The 18,645-nt window shown below is 44.3% G+C and overlaps 1 protein-coding gene across 15 annotated transcripts in view; it reads right to left on the minus strand.

Moving 5' to 3' along the window:
* Positions 1-18,645, minus strand: part of ANKHD1 (ankyrin repeat and KH domain containing 1) — a 102,538-nt gene that overhangs the window by 8,740 nt on the left and 75,153 nt on the right. For all 15 annotated transcript variants that reach the window (XM_068205542.1, XM_068205541.1, XM_068205547.1 and 12 more), the window contains 13 exons: positions 17,305-17,447; positions 16,314-16,527; positions 14,919-15,094; positions 13,984-14,146; positions 12,812-12,907; positions 12,398-12,514; positions 11,249-11,423; positions 10,475-10,928; positions 9,964-10,038; positions 9,054-9,200; positions 7,490-7,600; positions 5,803-5,952; positions 3,882-5,497 (listed from right to left, as the gene is read on the minus strand). In XM_068205542.1, the coding sequence (XP_068061643.1) occupies positions 3,882-5,497; positions 5,803-5,952; positions 7,490-7,600; positions 9,054-9,200; positions 9,964-10,038; positions 10,475-10,928; positions 11,249-11,423; positions 12,398-12,514; positions 12,812-12,907; positions 13,984-14,146; positions 14,919-15,094; positions 16,314-16,527; positions 17,305-17,447 (3,637 nt within the window). The remainder of the gene's footprint in view (positions 1-3,881; positions 5,498-5,802; positions 5,953-7,489; positions 7,601-9,053; positions 9,201-9,963; positions 10,039-10,474; positions 10,929-11,248; positions 11,424-12,397; positions 12,515-12,811; positions 12,908-13,983; positions 14,147-14,918; positions 15,095-16,313; positions 16,528-17,304; positions 17,448-18,645) is intronic.

Below are 18,645 nucleotides of genomic sequence, written 5' to 3' on the forward strand. Positions count from 1 at the left end.
AACCTGCTCCCAGGGAGAGAAATGATTTGTTGGAGTTAAAGGAGGTATTTTTCTCACTAGCCCAAATGTTAAATTGAGAAGTCTGCCTTACAGCCAAGGAGAAACACATCCCCCTGCTGCTGGAACATGGGGTGCTTAGCTGAGGGACCCCCAGGATGGGAGGACAGTCTTCCAGGGTTTGTCACAGCACAAACTCCACGGCTCTGAGGAGGAGGCCAGTGCCTGTGACTGCAGCGTGGTTGAGCTGAGTTTGTCTGGAGTTGCAGCCTGGCTCCAGCACAGAGCTCAGGCCTGAGCCGATAGCGGCGCCTGCAGCCCAGGGCCCTCCCTGGGCATCTGCTGTGGAGCCACTGACTGGACACTCTGGCCACCCCCCTGTCCACAAACCTGGCAGCCAAAAGGCCCCTGGGGACCGATTCCACCACACACCAAACCACAAACTGCCAGCTGGCTGGCAAACCACACAAGATCTGCCCCAGACAGAAGGGTAACAGAGCTGCTGCCACCCGTGAGTGCTGCCGGGCTCCCAGACAGAGAACAAGGCAGGGACTGTGACAAAAGCAGCTCTCCTGCAGGAGAGGGATGCCCTGCTGTCTTCTGATGGCTCAGAAGGCTGATGGGTACACAGCTTTTGGGTACACAGCTTGTAAAGTGCAATGACTGGACAGTCAAGACCACTTCAGCTCTGCTGGAGATGCTCCATGGGCTGAAGGGAGTGTGACAGCCAAAGATGCACAAATCCAGGAGTCAGGTCACAAAGAACACTTTTCAACTTTATCTCGTCTTTCATAAAAGTGGATGAAAAACTTTGCTTGATATTAAAAATGGTTATTCTGAAGAGTAACTTACCAAATCCTGACTGCAATAACGAGCTTCCTATTTGTGTACTTACCAAAAAAATCAGGTTTTCTAATACAAAAATCTTCTGCAATACCATACTCTGCACTTACCTGGGCTAGAAACTCAAACTGCTCATTGTGCTCTGAATGCATAACTGTGCTTTTGAGAGGAGTATATTGATCTCACACAAACTGCTCAAAATGCAGTTTATCAAAGACCCCAGGCAGATGTTGGTTACTGCAACATTACCTGCACATTTAGAGAAAGGGCCACAACACTCAGTCACTCTGTGTGAAACAGAGTCCAACCATTTCATGCAGTTCCATACTCATGTGCTGCTTCCTAAGCTTGCCCTTTTAAGAAGCAAACTCAAACTCCTTAAATTGCAGAGGACAGAAGTAAGAAGTAGATTACTTTTGGTCTTCTCCACAGCCTCCTCTCATGGTTGGGCTAAGCCTGCCCTCAACTGCAAACTGCCAGGTCAAGAGACCTAAAAATGTGAGACAAATAGGCCATTTCCAGAATGCATCCACAGCAGTGAGATCTCCAGAGATATCTGTGCCTCAAAGGAACTGGTCAGTCAGAGAAAACTCAAGCTGCAGTTGAGCTCACCCATGAACTTTCCAGGAAAAGCAGACTACCTGAGCTCCACCCTCAGGTGAGAACTTGTTAAGAAAAAGCTGGGTTAGTGCACACCCAAACTACATTAAATCTTCACCAAATCAGTTTAGAGGTGATCCCTTAGAAATGTTGATTTGTGAAAAAATTTGCCAACTGTGCAAGAGAGGCACAAAATACAAACCTCTGCTCCCTCAGGTGTCCTTCCCACAGCTGAGATCAGAGGATGGGTGTCCACCTGCTCTGAGGCTGTTCCCAACCCCTCTGACCACACAGAATTGCCAGGCCAGGCCCTGGCTGCTCCCTGTCCACTGTGCTGCTGCTGGCCAGAGCATGAGCAGTGACCAGCCCTTGTCCTCCCTTCTCAAAATCTCATGAACTGTGTCACCAAGCCCTGTGCAAACAGCCATGGAAGTCCCCAGTTCTGCCAGCCCTGGGGCTGAGCCAAGGGCAAGGTCCACTCCCCTGGGACAAGCTGGCAAATGAGAGGGGTGGGCAGACCACACGTGGCTCTGAGGGAAGGCAACAGAGAACTCCTCAGCCCACTGTACTCGCTCCTTTCTTCTCTATCACACCTTCCAAACATCCTCAAGCTTCCTTAACCCCCCCCCCCCTTACTCCTGGAACATCTAGATTCTGAAAAAAGGTGATCAGAAGCAGCATGAAGTAAAATGGCATTAAATGAATCAACTAAGGACCTGATTAATCAGTTGCCTCCTGCCCAGCACAATTTTAGCAGCACACTCCCTATTTGCAGGTTTTCTTCAATTTGCAGTATCCTAATCAAATCCTAACTCAGGAAAAAATGTGTTCTGTCCAAATATTTTTGAGCTTCATTTAGAACTTCACATATACCTTCCCCAAAGTCAACTGTGTGAGTTTTCCTTGGCTATCTACCTAAGCTTTCTAATGGCAGAAACAGGTTTACACTGTTTCTTAAATACTTACAGTCACTTAAGGATATATAAAGTATAAAAGGATATATAAAGTAGAAATACAAGAAATTTTCTCCCATTAAAAACAGATGATCTTAACATAAGGGAACAGCAAAATACTTTGTTGCTGTAAGAAGTCCCAGTCATCCATGTTTGCACATGCAGGATGCCATCGTCAGGGAAGTCAGCAGATCTCATTTGCCATAAGTTTCCTTTCCCAGAAATTATTTCAGCAACAGCCAACCTCAGTTCAGAGCACTGCAGAGGAAAAGCTGAGCCACTGTCATGTGGTCTTGGAGCCTGCTGGGGGTCTGGCAGCTCTTTATTAACAGTCTCTGTTGAACAAGGTCCAGTTACTTCATCTGGTTCTGCTTCCTGCACTGAGGCTGGATGTGGCACAGAGTTCTAGGTGTGTCCTCGCTTTGCAGAGCAGTACAACTCAAATTTAACAACTGAGAAAACTACAGTCATAGCAAACACCCCAGTTTTGTGGTTAAAGCCAGTAAGAGAGAAGTGTTCTGGTTTGCAGAAGTCCTGCACATTTGTCAAGCAACTGAGAGGAAAGGGAATGCTGAAGATCTTCTTTCCTTACCATCACATCTTCCAAATTCTCTCTTCTCCTTTAATCTGAACATCAAACTACTTGACTTGTCCCAGCCCAGCATTCAAGTCTGAAGCTTTAGCCCAAATACCCAACACTGTGTGGGCAAGGATGACTCCAGAGCAAGGCTCTCCAGATACCCACCTCCAGGGCACCCCACAGACACCATGGCAAGAGCAAAGGGGTCCAAAGAAGAGATCTTTTGAGGGTCCCTTCCAACCTAATGGGTGCAGTTGGTTGTTTGCAACATAGTTTGAACACTGAGAAGAAAAACCCTGCAGGCAGAGTAGAGCAAGAGCAGGGAGCTCAATGTCAGTGTTCATAACCCATTTCAAACAAATCCAGATGTGCTAGTACTGCTATACTGAATCTCTGAATAAAACAACCCACACAGTAGAACACCAATAAGCTCCACAAAGTAAGCTTACTAAAATCCCAGAGCCATATCAAGAACCAAAAGGTACAGAGAGTTTATCCTCACTGAGTCAAGCTGGAGTCTCACATACAATACGGAGCACCTGCATGCAGTCACTGCTGCAGCTGGAACCTCCAGGAGTCCTCAGGTTTGGTGTCATCCCACACTTGTGCTCCATTCCAACCCAAAACCTAAAATTGATGCTACACTACAAGCAGGTGGGAGAATTCCTGTCTCACACAGAGGACAAGCAATGCAACATCTGAAATCTTCCCAACTCCTAACAGCCTAGAAGAGCCAAAGAAAAAAAAAAATCAGCAGCATTTTAAAGAGCACTTGGAAAAAACAGGCCATCCTCATTACATGAGCATTCTCCAGCTGTCATTTGTAGACTATTTCTCCATCAGTATGATGACCAAAGTGCAATGGCTGAAGAAATGATTTTGTCCAGAACATGATCTTAGTGACTTACCTACAGGACTAGTTGAAACCCGCTGGGAAGGTGGCCTGAAACCAGGAGCCTTGGAGTTGTCGGGATGAACGTTTTCCACATGTCCTAGCACAGAGTTATTCAGAAAGGTAGACTGAACAGTGAAAGATGGGTCAGCTGCTGCTCGGGTAGAGAGTGGACAGTCTCCCCATGCTTGGTTAGCTGGCACCTGGTTGCTATCAAAAAGACTACTAAAGTGATTGAAGAGCGTTGCTGGCCCAAAGGCAGGAGGCAATGATTTGTTTGCTGGGTTAATGTGCATCTGAGAACCGTTCATAACGTTCATGGCTGACGAAAGCTGCACTGCAGCAGGTGGACCTTGAGAAGGTGTTAAAGGAACTTGATTCGTAACAAAAATAGACTGAGGATCTTGATGGAGGTTTGCATTTGGTACCACTGAATAGAAAGAACCTCTGGACTGCATCCTGTGAGTAACTCGAGGTGCTGGTACAGCTACTTGAGGTAAGTTACTGTTGTCCTGATTATCTGCAACAACTGACCTGGGTGACGCTAAGCTTAAAGGAGCAGTTTCTGAGCTGGATGAAAAAGGCATCGACATGGAAGGGCTGATCTCGGACATGCTGGTTGGCAGAATTTCTTCCTGCGCGTTGTTGAGCGGTGCAGGGCTGCTCGCCGGGCGCGTTTCGGTGCCCCCTGAGCTGCTGCTGGCTGACACACTGCAACTGCTTGCGACTGAAGCCGGCGGGCACGTGCTTGTTGGCGGCTGCTCGGGGGTCGACACCTTCTCCTTGGGTGCTGAGGCAGCCGAGAACGAGTCCGCCTTCAGGGCAGAGTGCTGCGCTTGCGGAGCTGTAGATGGCAGAAACGCGGTGGGCACTTGCCCGTTGTTTGTGGGGGCAGAGGAAGCTGAGGGCAGAGTGCTACAGGTGCTCGTCACAGTTGAGATGGCTGTTGCTGCAGCGCTCGTCTTGGGGACGCAGGCAAAGAGCTGCTTCCTGACCGAGGAGGGAGTCCGGTTACTGGTCACACACAGAGGCTGGGTGGAAGCGGCTACAGACGAGGCGGTAACGGGACAACTGGACGTAGGTAACCCAGGAGACTCCGTCTGCAGAACGCTTCCATTCTGACTACCTACACGACTCGAGCTATTATGCTTTGGAGAGCTGTTCGTGCTGCCAGGGTTAACTGGTCTCACTGGGAATGGTCCCCATGTGTTCGGTGAAGGTGAAAAGGTTCCTCCAAACTGGGCCATAGGTAAGCGAGGGTGCCGGATCTGTTGCATAGTTTGGGCAGCCAGCAAGGCAAAATGAGGGTGAGAATAAGCGAGAGGAAGAGACACCGGAAAAGACGAGCGCACGTTCGCTGGGACATTCTTGTTTAATTTGTTAGGAGGCTGGAAAGTAGATAGTGTCGATGACTGCGATGTGACCAGGGGCGGTGCTCCGAGAGGAAACGAGTTCTTGTTGGAAGCAGTCGCAGTGCTGACTCCAGACGAAAAGTTTGCGTGGATTGATTTGGTACTCGAAGCAGGTGTTCTTATATGAGTTTTAGGAATCAAATCTTCCAGTTCCTTGGCAGGATCTTGAATAAGGGCATTGATGAGCTGCACTGCGTATCGCGTGGACTCTGTACCACCCCTAGGTTAAACACAAACAGATTTATCTCCTGCAAAAGGAAACCCCACTTTGCGCAATAGTTCCGTAGCTTCAATCTCATACTGATCTCTAAGTCTATTGTAAGTTTACTGCAATAAGTTATTTCTTGACTTCTGTGTAACTTAAGGATTATCTTTGAAGTCGATTGTCAGCATATCTTGGCAGCAGGAATGCATGTGCTATTCTAGAACAAAGAAGCTAAATAGATCCTGCCTTAGAAAGCAAACAAACTTTTCAATAAATGACACTGTGGAGTAACTCAAGACTTTCATTTTGAGATACTGTACCTTATAGTGATCATTCTCTCTCCATTCTTATCTTTTTGCTTATCCACATCAATGTGGGCACCAGTGACATCTTGAATTGCTGTGATGTTGCACCCACCTCTTCCCATTATTCTAGATACGACAGAAGCTGGGACTGATAATTTCTTTGACCTATATCACAAAGATCAGAAATCTGTGAAATGCATTCAAACTTCAAAGACAGACAAAACCCCTCTGCTGTCTGACAGTGGCTGAAGTAATATTCTTAAGGGCAGTAAGTGGTTTTCTGCTGATCCTTTCTTCACCTTTTGGACCCTCTCTCAAAGTCCCCCACTAAAATTACACATCATCCTCAGTAACTGGCAAGGATTCTCCAGTAGCAAGTATTCCACCACTACTGTAACACAGATATATGAGCCTCACACTACTTCAGAACCCATTTTGGATTTTATCATATCTTGGGTACCTCTCCAAAGGGAGACAAATCCTCAGCTTATCAACCTGAATTTACACAAGCAGCACTGCTTCAAATATAAAAGCCCATGGCTTAACTACTTGGACTGTTTATGGCAAGGAGAAGATGGCTTTCCAGCGATCAGCTCTGTAATACCACCTGTATCCACAACCTTTTAGTGTGCATCTCTTTCAGACCTCAAGATCTGGAAGTGCAGTGTCACCAATAAACAATGGTGGGTGAAAGCAGGTGAAGGTGTGCAGTGCTGTGATTTAGGGAGCTGCTGGAAGCCCATGTGATGGCAGCCTGGACTTGCAGAAGCAGGCTCACTGTCAGGCCACAACGCTGTCACCAAAGTCAGTGAGTTCAGGGTTTTCCTGATTCACATGGTACTGGTGGTTCAGAGCAAGCACATGGTATTGGGAAGTGTCTGAACACAAGCTCTGCTTGCACACAGACATCAGCTGAGGTCTCTGGGCCACCACTGTCCCCAGACTTTAAGGTGTGTTGGACCTCTTGTACCCATAAGCTGCTTTCAGGCTTGCTACTGATGTGCACTGGCTCAGTGCTGAACAATCAGAGGGGATTCAAAGGGGTTTCAGAAATCACAGCACTCACAGGTACCCACCACCCTGTGGAAAGGCTGCCAGCTTCACCTAGCTATTCCAGTCTTGGAAACTTGTAAGTTTGTTTCTCCTTGTAAGTAAGAAATCCACTGATTCTCAGGGAGTTGTTTGTCACTTAACAGGACTTAGAGGAAACCTGTTTAATTTTAAACATCTAAACACACAGAAATGTTCTAAAGCAACACCTCATGTTGCCAAGGTGTTTTTCCTTTCCCCCATTCCTGACAGGACAGCACACTACAACCCTTCCCATCCCCAGAATTCCCAGTGCATACACCCAGCTCTATCCCAAGGCTGTTTCATGCTTTGGGTTTTCTTCCCCACCTCCACTTCCAAGGCTCCTTTCTCAAGACAGACATCAGTTACTCCCTCTCCAAACCAGAGCTCCATGCTCACCTAAGTTTCAAGAACACCTGTATTGCCCACAGGGCTCCTGACTACACCTTGGTCTGCTTCCACTCCAGCTCACTGGGGACCTCTGACAGCGATCAAGGAGGCATTTCTCTTCCAGGAGAGCCCACCCCAGTGTCCAGACCCCTCCCATCCATCATCCAGAGCTGTTTCCCTCCCTCCCTCCCTCCCTCCTATGGCTGATGGTTTTGACCTAGAGAAGTGTCCCCAAAAGTACCTTTTTGCTCCAGAACAGCAGCGCCCTCCTCTCTGCAGCTGAAATTGCTCAATTGGTGTTGGCTGCAGAGTGTTGCTGGGGGGAGGGTCTTTCAGAACTCTGCCCACTTGCCTGTCAGGGGCAGAAGGGACGTTTGCATTGGTTACTTTGACAGACATTCCTTCTAGCTGGGGGTCACTCACAGGGAGAGGGAAGAAGAATTCTTGTTGAGATCAGGAGAGGCTTTAGCAGAAGGAGCTCCTGGGCACTCCACCCACACATCCACAGTCACCAACAACACTCTTTGGCAGGACATGCTTCCACCAGTCAGGGCACAGCAAACACCAGTGCAGAACCCTGAATGGGATGTTCCTTATGGCATTCCTCAGGACAGAGGATAGGGCAGGTTCTGGATGCATGTTACACACTGCCAAGGCCAACACAGGAGCAGACAGCACCCAAGTGAACATTTGGGCTGAGCCAAGGAGACTCAAAAGCCCCAGGAAGAGCAGGAGTAGCCCCAGGTCAGAGGGGGTCAGGGGTCTGAGGGGTTCCTGCCTGCACCACTCCCCAAGCGGGGACCAGGCTGCCACCACACACCCAGCAAGGCCACGTCACTGTGGAGAGCCCCATTGGTGGCCACATCAAAAGGCAGAGACCAAACCAAGAGTTCAAACACACAAGAGTTCAAACACAAGACCAAACTAAGAGTTCACAAACACATAAAATTTTCATATTAAACTGCCTTTTTAACCTTTATTGAGAACACCCTGTGGCTTCCACTAATCCAAATGCACCAAGCCCTCTATACAATTACGTTCTTTGCACATAGCCTAAAATTCTCCAAAATGGGCACATCTAGTCATTGCCACTGCAGAACACAAAAGCAGGAGGGTTTCCTAAGTGCAAACAAAGCATCTAACATTGGTATGTTTGTGCTGTATTCCTTTTTGATAAAGAGAACCAAAAAAAAAAAAAAAAAGCAAAGCCAGATGATCAATCTAGTTCCAAGCAGTAGACAAGATAAAAGTTAGAGATACTGGGGTGTTAGTGGCCATACAGTAAAACCCAGTACATTTTCAAAAGAAAAGATTGCTTTACAGTAAAACTTTAAATCTCACTGTATCTCTAAGCACTCACTGTCAGGTAACACAATTTTCCACTGAATTAGTGATCAAGGTCACTGCCCAAAGTACAATGTATTTTGACCTTGAAGGGATCATTTGCCTCTCCTCTACTCACATCCATTTTGCCTTTAGTTCACGGGCTGTTGGGCTTTTCAGCGCCCTCTGCTCCCTTCCCCTTTTATCTTGTCCCCACATCCTTTACTTCACTAAAGCCACAGGTTGTCTTTATTTTCTGATGACAAATACAATGTTTATGTCATGTTCACATTAAGTTAGCGAGGAGCTACTACAAATTAGGGCTGCAGTTGCTTTTCCCAGCACTGCAAGAGAAAGTGGGGTAGATTCTCCTTAAGTTAATTCTTCAGGTATATAATCTTGCTGGACATTCTGTATTTGAGAATAATTTATGAGCTAAAAAACTCACAGACAGTTTTAAAACATAGTATTAAAGTCTTTACCTTCTAACCACTTCTTTCCAGCCTTCTTCTCTTTTCTGGCCTCTTTTTGGACTGGTCAGATTCAGCTTTACATTTGGAGAGGTCAGAGGCAGGGAAACAGACTTATAAGTAGTCGACAAAGAATTTGAATGACCTTCACCATCAACTCTGGGAACAGAAATGTGCTGATTACACATCACAGAATAAAACGACAGCATATAGTTTATATCCCTGCAGCTTAAATCTAGCAGCATGAACTGTTTCCAGAAGAACCACCTCTAACAAGGAGTTAGAAGGATGCATTGAGCTTGTCCTGCTGTAGTGAGCTGCACAGGACCCCAAGGCTCTTGCAGCAAACCTTGGATGAAAGGTCCAAGGCAGAAACAATCTCTGTTCAAAGAACAGAACAGAACAGAGACAAATTCCAATTTTTAACACTCCTAATGGGAGCCCAAAACACACACCCTTCTAACTACAAGGGCTGATGAATCCACTCATTCTGCATCTAACCTGAATCTGGGGAAAAACAAGAAAAACAAAAATATTCTCTCTTCCCACTCCCAAACAAATGTCTCAATCAGTCTGACAACAGCCCTGTCTCACTGCCCTTCTTGAAGCCACAATGTCTGTGTTCTTATTGAATCTGGCCTCTCTGTCAGCCCAGTGTCCTGCAGATCAACCTCCCTGCTCTCTTCCCTCCCTTGGTGAAAAAAATGGAAAGAAAAAACAAAAGGATGGGGGATCAGACTTGTATTACTTAGATGTAAAAACAAAGACTACAGACCCACGTGGGAGCAAAGCTTTCTGATTCAGACCAATGACCTCTTCAGAAAGTGGTGTTGTAAAAGTTATCAGCAAATTCCCAAGCAATTGAATGACCCTTTGAACCATTCATGAGCCCCAACATTCCCTGAGTTCTTCTGACTCTCACCTCTGGCTCGACAAGGTTATATCAAACTGGCCATCAACCTGGCAGGTGAAATGCTCAGAGTCATCAACTTCTTCTCTCCTTAAAAGCAAGAGGTTGCAAATCAAATGAGTTAATGATGAAACCATAAAACAATCAAAACGTAACAAAACCACTTCTGTATGTGGATGATAAGTAAAGCTGGCAATTCCTTATTAAATTCCCAGCATATTCACTTTAAGATCCATTCTAACAAAGCTAACAATGCAGCATGGATGCTCAAAAAGTGCAGAGAGAAAAGGCTATTTGGCTCAAGTAGTATTAGAAACTAGCCAACAACGCCAAAAAATCTTGTTCTAACAAGACTTTAAAGAGCTTGTGTTCAACAAACTTAACACAGCTATGGAAATAAAGCAGCCTCGATCTCTCCAGGCTCTGGGAACGTACAGCTGGTGTAGAGCTTAAGCTACAGAACATTGACACCGGCATAGGTGGAACCTTGTGAAACACCAGGGAAGGAACAGGGCAGTCTCACCTCATTGGTGTTTTGGAAGCTGAGGTGCTGTTTTTTTCTTCCTGAGAGGGGATGAGCAGTGAGGCATAGCGCCGCTCCGAGGAGTTCGTATCCATCGTGAAGTTCAGCTCCTGGCTCTTCCCTCCACTGCTGCTCTCACTGTTGCAATCTGTGCTATCCAAGTTATCTGAATCGCTGTTCCCACTCGCACCACCACCTCTTGGCTCTCCATTTATTTTATTTTTATCTGCTTTTTGCTGTGCTAGAGATATATGCTGATCTGGCAAAATTATCTGCATATTCTGAGGAGTCTCTTTTGTTTTATTTTTCTTATTTTTTCTGTTTGTGCTGGGGGTAGTCACCACATTAGCTCTTTTCTTCCCAAAGGCATTTGTGAAGGTAGTTGAAGTTGCAGAAATTCCAATTGTAGTTGTAGTAGTTGCACTTGGAGGCTCTATAGGAACTTCTTGCTCCACTGAAAGAAAAGCAGTTTACATACAATCAGAACCCACAAAATAGAAAAATCAGTGCCCTCACTGAATACGCCACAGCTGAAGTTATGCTCCTTGCTGAGCTGTCGGACTAGCATCAAATTTAGCTGTAAATCCTCCAAGAGTGAAAGACTTTTGTGAACAAAGGAGGGGGTGAAAAAATGAGCAAAGGAGTTTTGCCAGGCAGCAGCCATGCAATACTGTCAAATATGAGAGAACAGCTTTCAAATAGATTCCTTTACCTTCATGGTTAGAAGGTGACACCCCCACATCTACATTGTTCATAGAAATACTTGTTCTTTACCTTCATCATCATTTTCTTCTTCATCATCATCTTCTTGCAGTTCCAGAGTTTCCTTAGGCTTGTTTTCTTCATCTTCTTCTTGTTTTCTTTTTTGTTCCTCTTTCTTCTTCTTTCTCTTTTCCTTTCTTTTCTCTCTTTTGGCTGCAAGAGCTTGTTTTCTGCTCTCCTCTCTTGACTATGTAGGAGAAAAGAATCCATATTTAAACATTTTCAGACAGACTAAATTATACTTATAATTCAGATCTTCCCTAGAAATCTGAGGGGAAGGAGAAAGGAGAGAGCACAATGGAATACAATGGCTTTGGCACATACTGAATCCTTACACAGAAACTGGACAGAACTTATGCAACAACAGGACTAGCTGGTCTCAAAATATCTAAGGAATGATAACAAAGTGATAACCAAAACAGAAGTATTAACAAAAATACAGTTTTAATGGCAGACCAGAAAAATCTCTCGTCCTCTTAGTCCTTTCTCAAACATTTAATAAGCTCAGTGATACTTTTGGTGTCATGTTCACATCTTTGATTCAAAAGTCAGTTCTCAATGGCTCTAATTTAACTTTTTTAAAGTATATGGAATCAGTCATCTGCTGCACTGTATGTGCACAGCAACTGGTGTGTGCTTAACAAGTCCACAACCTGGAAAATTTAATAAACCAATGCGGAACTTGTCAAAAACTGTAAGAACCTCTATTAAGAGAGCCCACTCAAGAGTGTGTTACTCTAGAACAATTTACAGTATTCTCAGCAAAGGCAGAAGGGATTTTCTCCATATCTCCTCAACTCCCCTGAGCAGAAGTCCATAAAATGCTTAGGGACATGATTTACACCCATAGAATCACACCATGAGACTGGAGACATCCCTTACTCACACCACCTCTGTGCTGAGGTGGCCCCAGAGAGCTACTGCCCAAGGAACTATTGGCAAGTCCAAGCTTTCCTAAAAAGAACAATGGAGTGGCTGAAGCAGAAGTCAGGTCTGATTTGCCACCCTCAGTATGTACCTCACTTATATGATACATGAGGGGAAGGAACACAGACACAGTCCACATGAAGACTGTCTGCCCCAAAAAGCACCAAAGGAAATGCAGCCTAGGGATTAACACACAGCTCAAACACTGTTACACGACAGCAATTATCTACTCACTTTTTCCAGGTCTAGCTCCTTCAGCAGTATAGTTGCATTTTTATTGGCTTCTGCAGCCTGCTGGTCTTTAGCTTTCACAATTGTCTCCACACACTGGTGACACTTTTTCAACAGGTCCTGAAATGCAAATATGTCTTACTACTACAACAAATATGTCTTACTGTAATAAACAACTGAAGAGTGAGGCTTGCTCTGCAATGAGATTAGCTGCCCTGTATTCATAAACATAGTATTTCACAGAAAAGGATCTAATGCTGATTTACTTTTTAAGTACTATTTTAAAAAGGAGACAAATCTTCAAATCAGATGTATGTGAGCAAACATGTACATTCAGTTTTTGAATACTTAAGAATTCCCCACGGATATTTTTTGCTGGAAATTCAGGCCAGGGTCTTCTCCCCAAGTCCAACTCACCTTGTCCGTGATGGTCGCTATGTAGCGCATGCACTCAATGTCTGAAGGAAATTGGTTCACTTCTTTCACCAGGAACTGAACTACTTTCACATGCCCCTACAACACCAAAGAAAATTCTAATTTTTGTATACAATTGTCAACATTCATCATCAAAATACAAGTTTGATATCTCTCAGTTCAACACAAAACACTGAAAATAAGCAAGAACATTTCTGGTAAGCTGCTGTTTGGGAAGAAGGGCAGGTCCTGCTTGCTCAGTGCTGACAGCACAACCATTGTTCTGCTTCAAGGCGGCAAAGACAAGCTCTTCCACAAGTTACTTTTTATTTTAAAATACAAGGACCAGAGGCAGATCTTCATGATTTTAGTAACAACCAAGACACAAGACAACCCTCTTTAGACACTCTCTTGCCACTCACCCCATGGAGCTGACTTAGACTGTTCAATTACTGGCCAAGTCAGATCAGGAAACTGAGCCACCTGAATGTTACCCTGGCAAGCACATTCCTCTGCTCCCAGGGTACACTGTGCAACCACACAAAGCACCCAACTGTTGCTTCTGAAGTTATGTGAAAGCAAGGCAGTGTCAAAACAGGGGCAAGCTCAGCATTTTTGTTTGTCAAAAAGCTGCACGGTTATTTGGTATTTTGTTAAATGCAAAGCAGCTACAGTTAATAAATTCCTCTGCTTATGCTCCTTGCATCCAACACCACAATTGAGGAAACAATCCCAAAGCAATGCTCTTCCTGCCAAGAAGAAAAGGCAGTGGGTGACAAAAGAGCTGACTACACAGTGTCCCATCACAACATATGAGGAACAGAACAAGAGAAGCACAAGGCAATCAGGACAGCTTATTGCAGACTGGTATTGTGTTCACCTCCAAAGCAGCACTAAAACAAGCAGTACAGACTGCAGAAATATGGAAATCTCACAGTCAAAGTTTTTGCACACTGTACAACTAGAAATTATAAAGCTACCATCATTTATGGAACAAAATTTTTAAACTCTCAAAAGTATCTTTGTGAAGTACAGTAATTATGGTTTTGGAGCAGGTATTTTGTTGAAGTAGCAATTTTGCCATCTTATATTTGACTGTTCCAAACCCAAGCATTCAGACTCAAGACCAAACGAGAGGCACTGTTTTGAAAACACAAAAGAAACTGGTCTCCCACCTTGCGAAATGCTGACATAAGAGGGGTAATTTTCCTGTTATCTGCAGCATCCACGTCTGCCCCTGCTTGCACAAGCAGCTGGACCACGTCGTAGTGCCCACCGTTGGCTGCCAGCCACAGCGGGGTGTTTCCTTTCTTGTTGCGAACATCGATGTGTGCTCCTCTAAAAGCACAAACCCAGAGAAATGGCACGAGTCAAGGGGGAAGTCAGAGAGCAAGATCACAAAACATCACAGTACAACTGGATATAGAACTTTAATAACTAAAATACAGTGGCAAGATATGAGAAATTCTGAAATTTCTCAGAGAAATTTCTCTGAATTTTTTTTTGTCCCTGTAATTTGCTGTTTCAACGGCAGGGTAGTGACAAGGGGAATATTTAAGCCTCCCTGACAGAAATGAACACTCATTTCATGTCACCTAATGCACCAGAGATATGCAACCAGCAACCTTTAAAATAGCAGTGTGGTGACTACCCACAGGACAAAGCAGCCCCTTAAGATGTTAGCAGCACACTGGGTTATGCTCACGTGGGAGCTGCTGGATTCATACACAAACAAGCTGTCCAAGCCAGACACTGTCTGCCTGCCTCCGGTCCCAGCTGCCTGCTTGGCTTCATTAACACTACAGTAGTGAGATATTCCAGGATAATACTGAAGAGTAGGGAAGAGATTTAACATCCTATTTTCAAAGCTTCCCATTCCCTTTGCTGTCAGGTGCATGAGGTAATGTGAACAAGAGCACTCTTGCCACAGAGGAATATAGAACAAATGTGCCACTAATCATTAGTCATAACTGCTTTGGTTTGGAAGGGACCTGAAAGCTCATCTTGTTCCAATCCTCTTGCCATGGGCAGGGAAGCCACCCACAAGATCAGGCTGCTCAGAGCTCCACCCACTCTGGCCTTAAACACTTAATGAGGAGAAATGATTTACCGATTAATGAGGAGCTCGCAGAACTTGTAGTGACCCTTATCAGCTGCAATTGTTAAAGCCGTATCTCTCGAGGAAGGCACAGGTGGGGCATTCACATCTGCTCCTTTATCAAGGAGAACCCTTCCAACCTCTGCATAGCCTCCTGAAGCTGCTTCCATCAGAGGTGTGAGACCAGTCTGTGCAAAGAGAACGAGTTACTCTGTGAAATCTGCACAACATACTTCAGATAAGACATAAATGATTCCTACAAAGGGAAATCAGATTTTTATTTAGCTGCTTATATTTAGTTTAGGAGCCTAACTTCAAGCAGCCTCTTCCTCAAAAAAGACCCCAAAAACCCAACCAAAAAAACCCCAACAACAAAACAAAACACCCACACACAAACCAACCAAACAAAACCAACCCAAAACCCAAACACTCTTGGGCTTTGATTTATACAAACCCAAGCAAACTGTTGACTAAGCACCACCAGATACCTGTCTCAACAGCAAATGCAAAGTTTATAACAAGATCTCTACAACAGAGGTTAGAACAGATTCAAATGAAGACACAAGTGTTTCTACAAAAATACTCAGAAACTGGCTTTATAGTTTTTCTCTAGCCTCCCTTGGCACTGAGACTGATCTGGGCCCAACTTAGTTGCCAGGTCAGACTGTTAAAAAAACTTACACCAGCTGCTAACATGCCCAACTGACCATTTGAGAGCTGGCTTTTATCCATATCCCCTTTTCTCCAGCCACAGTCATTCCAGAAGCAGGCGGGGTAGACAGACACAGCAATTATTTCAGCAGCCTTAGGAGTTACCAAAAATTCCTTTGTGCTGGGGAAATCAGTCTGGCTGTCTACACAAGCTTTAAGCTTGCTTTATGGCAGGAGACACAAAGCTGTCCCAGAGCACCAAAGGATGGGACCTGTGGAGCATTTCAGAGGCACAGAAGGTCACAGTACTGAAGCCACGGGTTCTACAGCAACGTAAAAGCTTTACAAAGTTTGACTGCACTACTTTGGTTGTAGACAAGAAGTCTGTTCTATATGAGAATCACAAGCAACACTATTCTCTTCCTGCCTACACTTCACTGGCATGTAAAAATATCTGTATCCGTTCTGTTACCAAGTATCACATCAAGTTTAAACCTGAAAAAGTCTAGACAAGACTCAATCTAAGTTTATAATGAAACTCAGAAGGACCAGTCAGCTTTTCCCTAATGCAAAAAAATACATCATCACTGATGCTTTTTTATTTTCTAAAAGAAACCACACTCATTTCAGAACATTTAAGCGCTCTGATGTATTAACTCCTCTGAGCCCAGAGAAGCTCAAAGTTAGAGGAAAATTTGAAGAAACTTGATGACTCAGAGGAAATAAATCATAAGGAAAGGCAAGTCCCCCACTTACCTTTGCCCTGTGCTCGACATTGGCCTTCCTGTCCAGCAGCAGACTGACCACCTCTGCCCGGCCCTGGAAGCAGGCCAGGGTGAGGGCTGTGTTGCGGTTGGTCTCGATTTGGGCGTTAATATCAGAGCCCATATCAAGCAGCAGCTTCACGGCAGGGACATGGCCATTCATAGCAGCCAACATCAGAGGAGAAATCCCCAGCTTACTGCCAGTCCTGAGGGAAAGAAACAAACTGCAGTGCCCACGGCTCACAAGTGCCTCCAAGAACAACAAAATGTTTTGTTGTAAGTCAGAAAGGAACACATAACGTACACAAAATATAGGCACTGACCTAAAATAGCAGCATTTTTCATTGATTAGGAGAAACCACCAGAGGGACTATATGCAAGAGACAACTCCAATGTATAAACCAGGAAAATACATTTCAGCTGTTAGACATTCTGATGGCTGAAGCAGACATAAGCCTTAAGCTACATCTGGTTTTCTCCAAGAAAAACATGCTTCTAGCACAGCTGCAGCTTTAACTTTCCCTAGTTAAGAGCTCTCTTGCTCTATCTAGCGTTAGAATATATGTAAAAGTTTTCTTTAAATTAATAGAAAGCAAACTTAAGAGACACTGGTGTGTAAATTTGTTCCTCTGCTTGAAAAAGACATCTTCAAACACACAGAGCTGCCCTGAGCACTTGGCTGCCTTCTTGACATGGTTCTATTTGGAAACAGTTTGACTTTCAGACCTCAGAACGGTGGAAAAGGGAAAGAATAAGTTTGCAAACTATAATCCCTTAAAATTTAGGTGTAAATCAGATGAAGTTTGTGATAGTTAAAGGATTTAAAAGCACTAAGAAAACATGAACATAGAAATGTCTTCAGTGTAAAAACACTGTTACAAGGAGGTCTGAAAACACCGGAGATTCCAACCCGTGCCTCAGGATGGAGCCAACAAGAAGTGCCTGTGTCACACTGAAGCTCAGCTGGTCACATGGTACATTACCTGGAATTAATTTCTGCCCCAGCATTGAGAAGGATCTTGATGATATTAACATAGCCACCAGATGCAGCAAGGCTTAACGGCGTGTAGTCAGACACATTCCTGTGTTCTTTATTTGCTCCCCGCGCCAACAGCAAATCAACAACCTGAAAAGAGAGCACAAGTATTAACAGACATATTGTGGCCTTTGCTGTTGTCCAGGGAGTGAGAGGATGTTATCACAAACTTTCCAACGTGCTACCAGCTTCCTTGGTCAACAGACAAGATTCCATTGGAAAATCTCCACCCTCTTCTGCTTGACTTTTCCCTATCTCTGTACAGCTCCCACAGTCCATGACCACAGCAGCTGAGCACTTGTCTGCCAGAAAGGTTGTTTTACCTAAATAAAACTGCAAGGCTTTAAAGTGAAGCTCTTCCTGGGAATCTTAAGTCTGCAAACAATAGATCTACCCCACTCCCATAATGTCTCACAATGTCTGAGCATCTCTTTCACAAAAACTCATCTCACAATTTGAATTCAAATGACACTTGAGCCAAGTTTGGCTATCTGCATTATATGAACTTTCCAAAAAAAAAAAAAGTGGTAAAAATCAGAGTGCACTGATATTTTAATGGATCGAGGATGAGGAAGGACTCCTCTATCAGAAGTTGCTTCAGAGAAACAGAATGAGAGAAAATTAAACCATTTTGGTGATGTACTTCAGTGGGCCTCAATTTACTATTAACATAAGCTAGGTGATTTCCAAACAAGCCAGAAAAAAAGGATCCTTGCTAAGCCAGAAACATAAGAGGTAGATTCTGGCATAAAAAAAAAAAAGGAGGAAGAACAGAAGACTTCAGTTGTTCAATATATAATGCTACTACTACAGGCTATGCTGATCTTGCCTTTTTTATGAGAAGCATTTTTACTCTTAAAAGATCTGCAATTCAAAATTAAAATGGAAACTTTCCAATTTTGGCCAACTATTTTAATCCTCATATTCATCTACTACAGAGTTCTTGGCCATCTCCATGCCATCTTCTAAGGTACTAAGCACATGACTGAAATAGGAAGGATTTCACTAATCTTATTTGGACAACAAGACACACAAATCTGACAGAACTCTGAAACATCCTTAGAAGATGGGTACAATGTGTCCTGCATTGCATCTGCATTTTTCAGCCCTGTGCATTATCACTAAAGCCACGTACTGCCCACAAAAAAATCCCAATTTCTGTCCTTGTGTGCCTGCACTGGCTGTTTCAGGTTTGAGAACAAGGAAGATGGATAAGGGAAGTGCTCAGTGAAAGAAGTTATTCAATAAATATCTGCATCCCTCATAGAAGTACTTACCATGTGAGGAT

The sequence above is a fragment of the Anomalospiza imberbis genome, chromosome 15 (genome assembly GCF_031753505.1).
Source record: "Anomalospiza imberbis isolate Cuckoo-Finch-1a 21T00152 chromosome 15, ASM3175350v1, whole genome shotgun sequence".
Classification (NCBI taxonomy): domain Eukaryota; kingdom Metazoa; phylum Chordata; class Aves; order Passeriformes; family Viduidae; genus Anomalospiza; species Anomalospiza imberbis.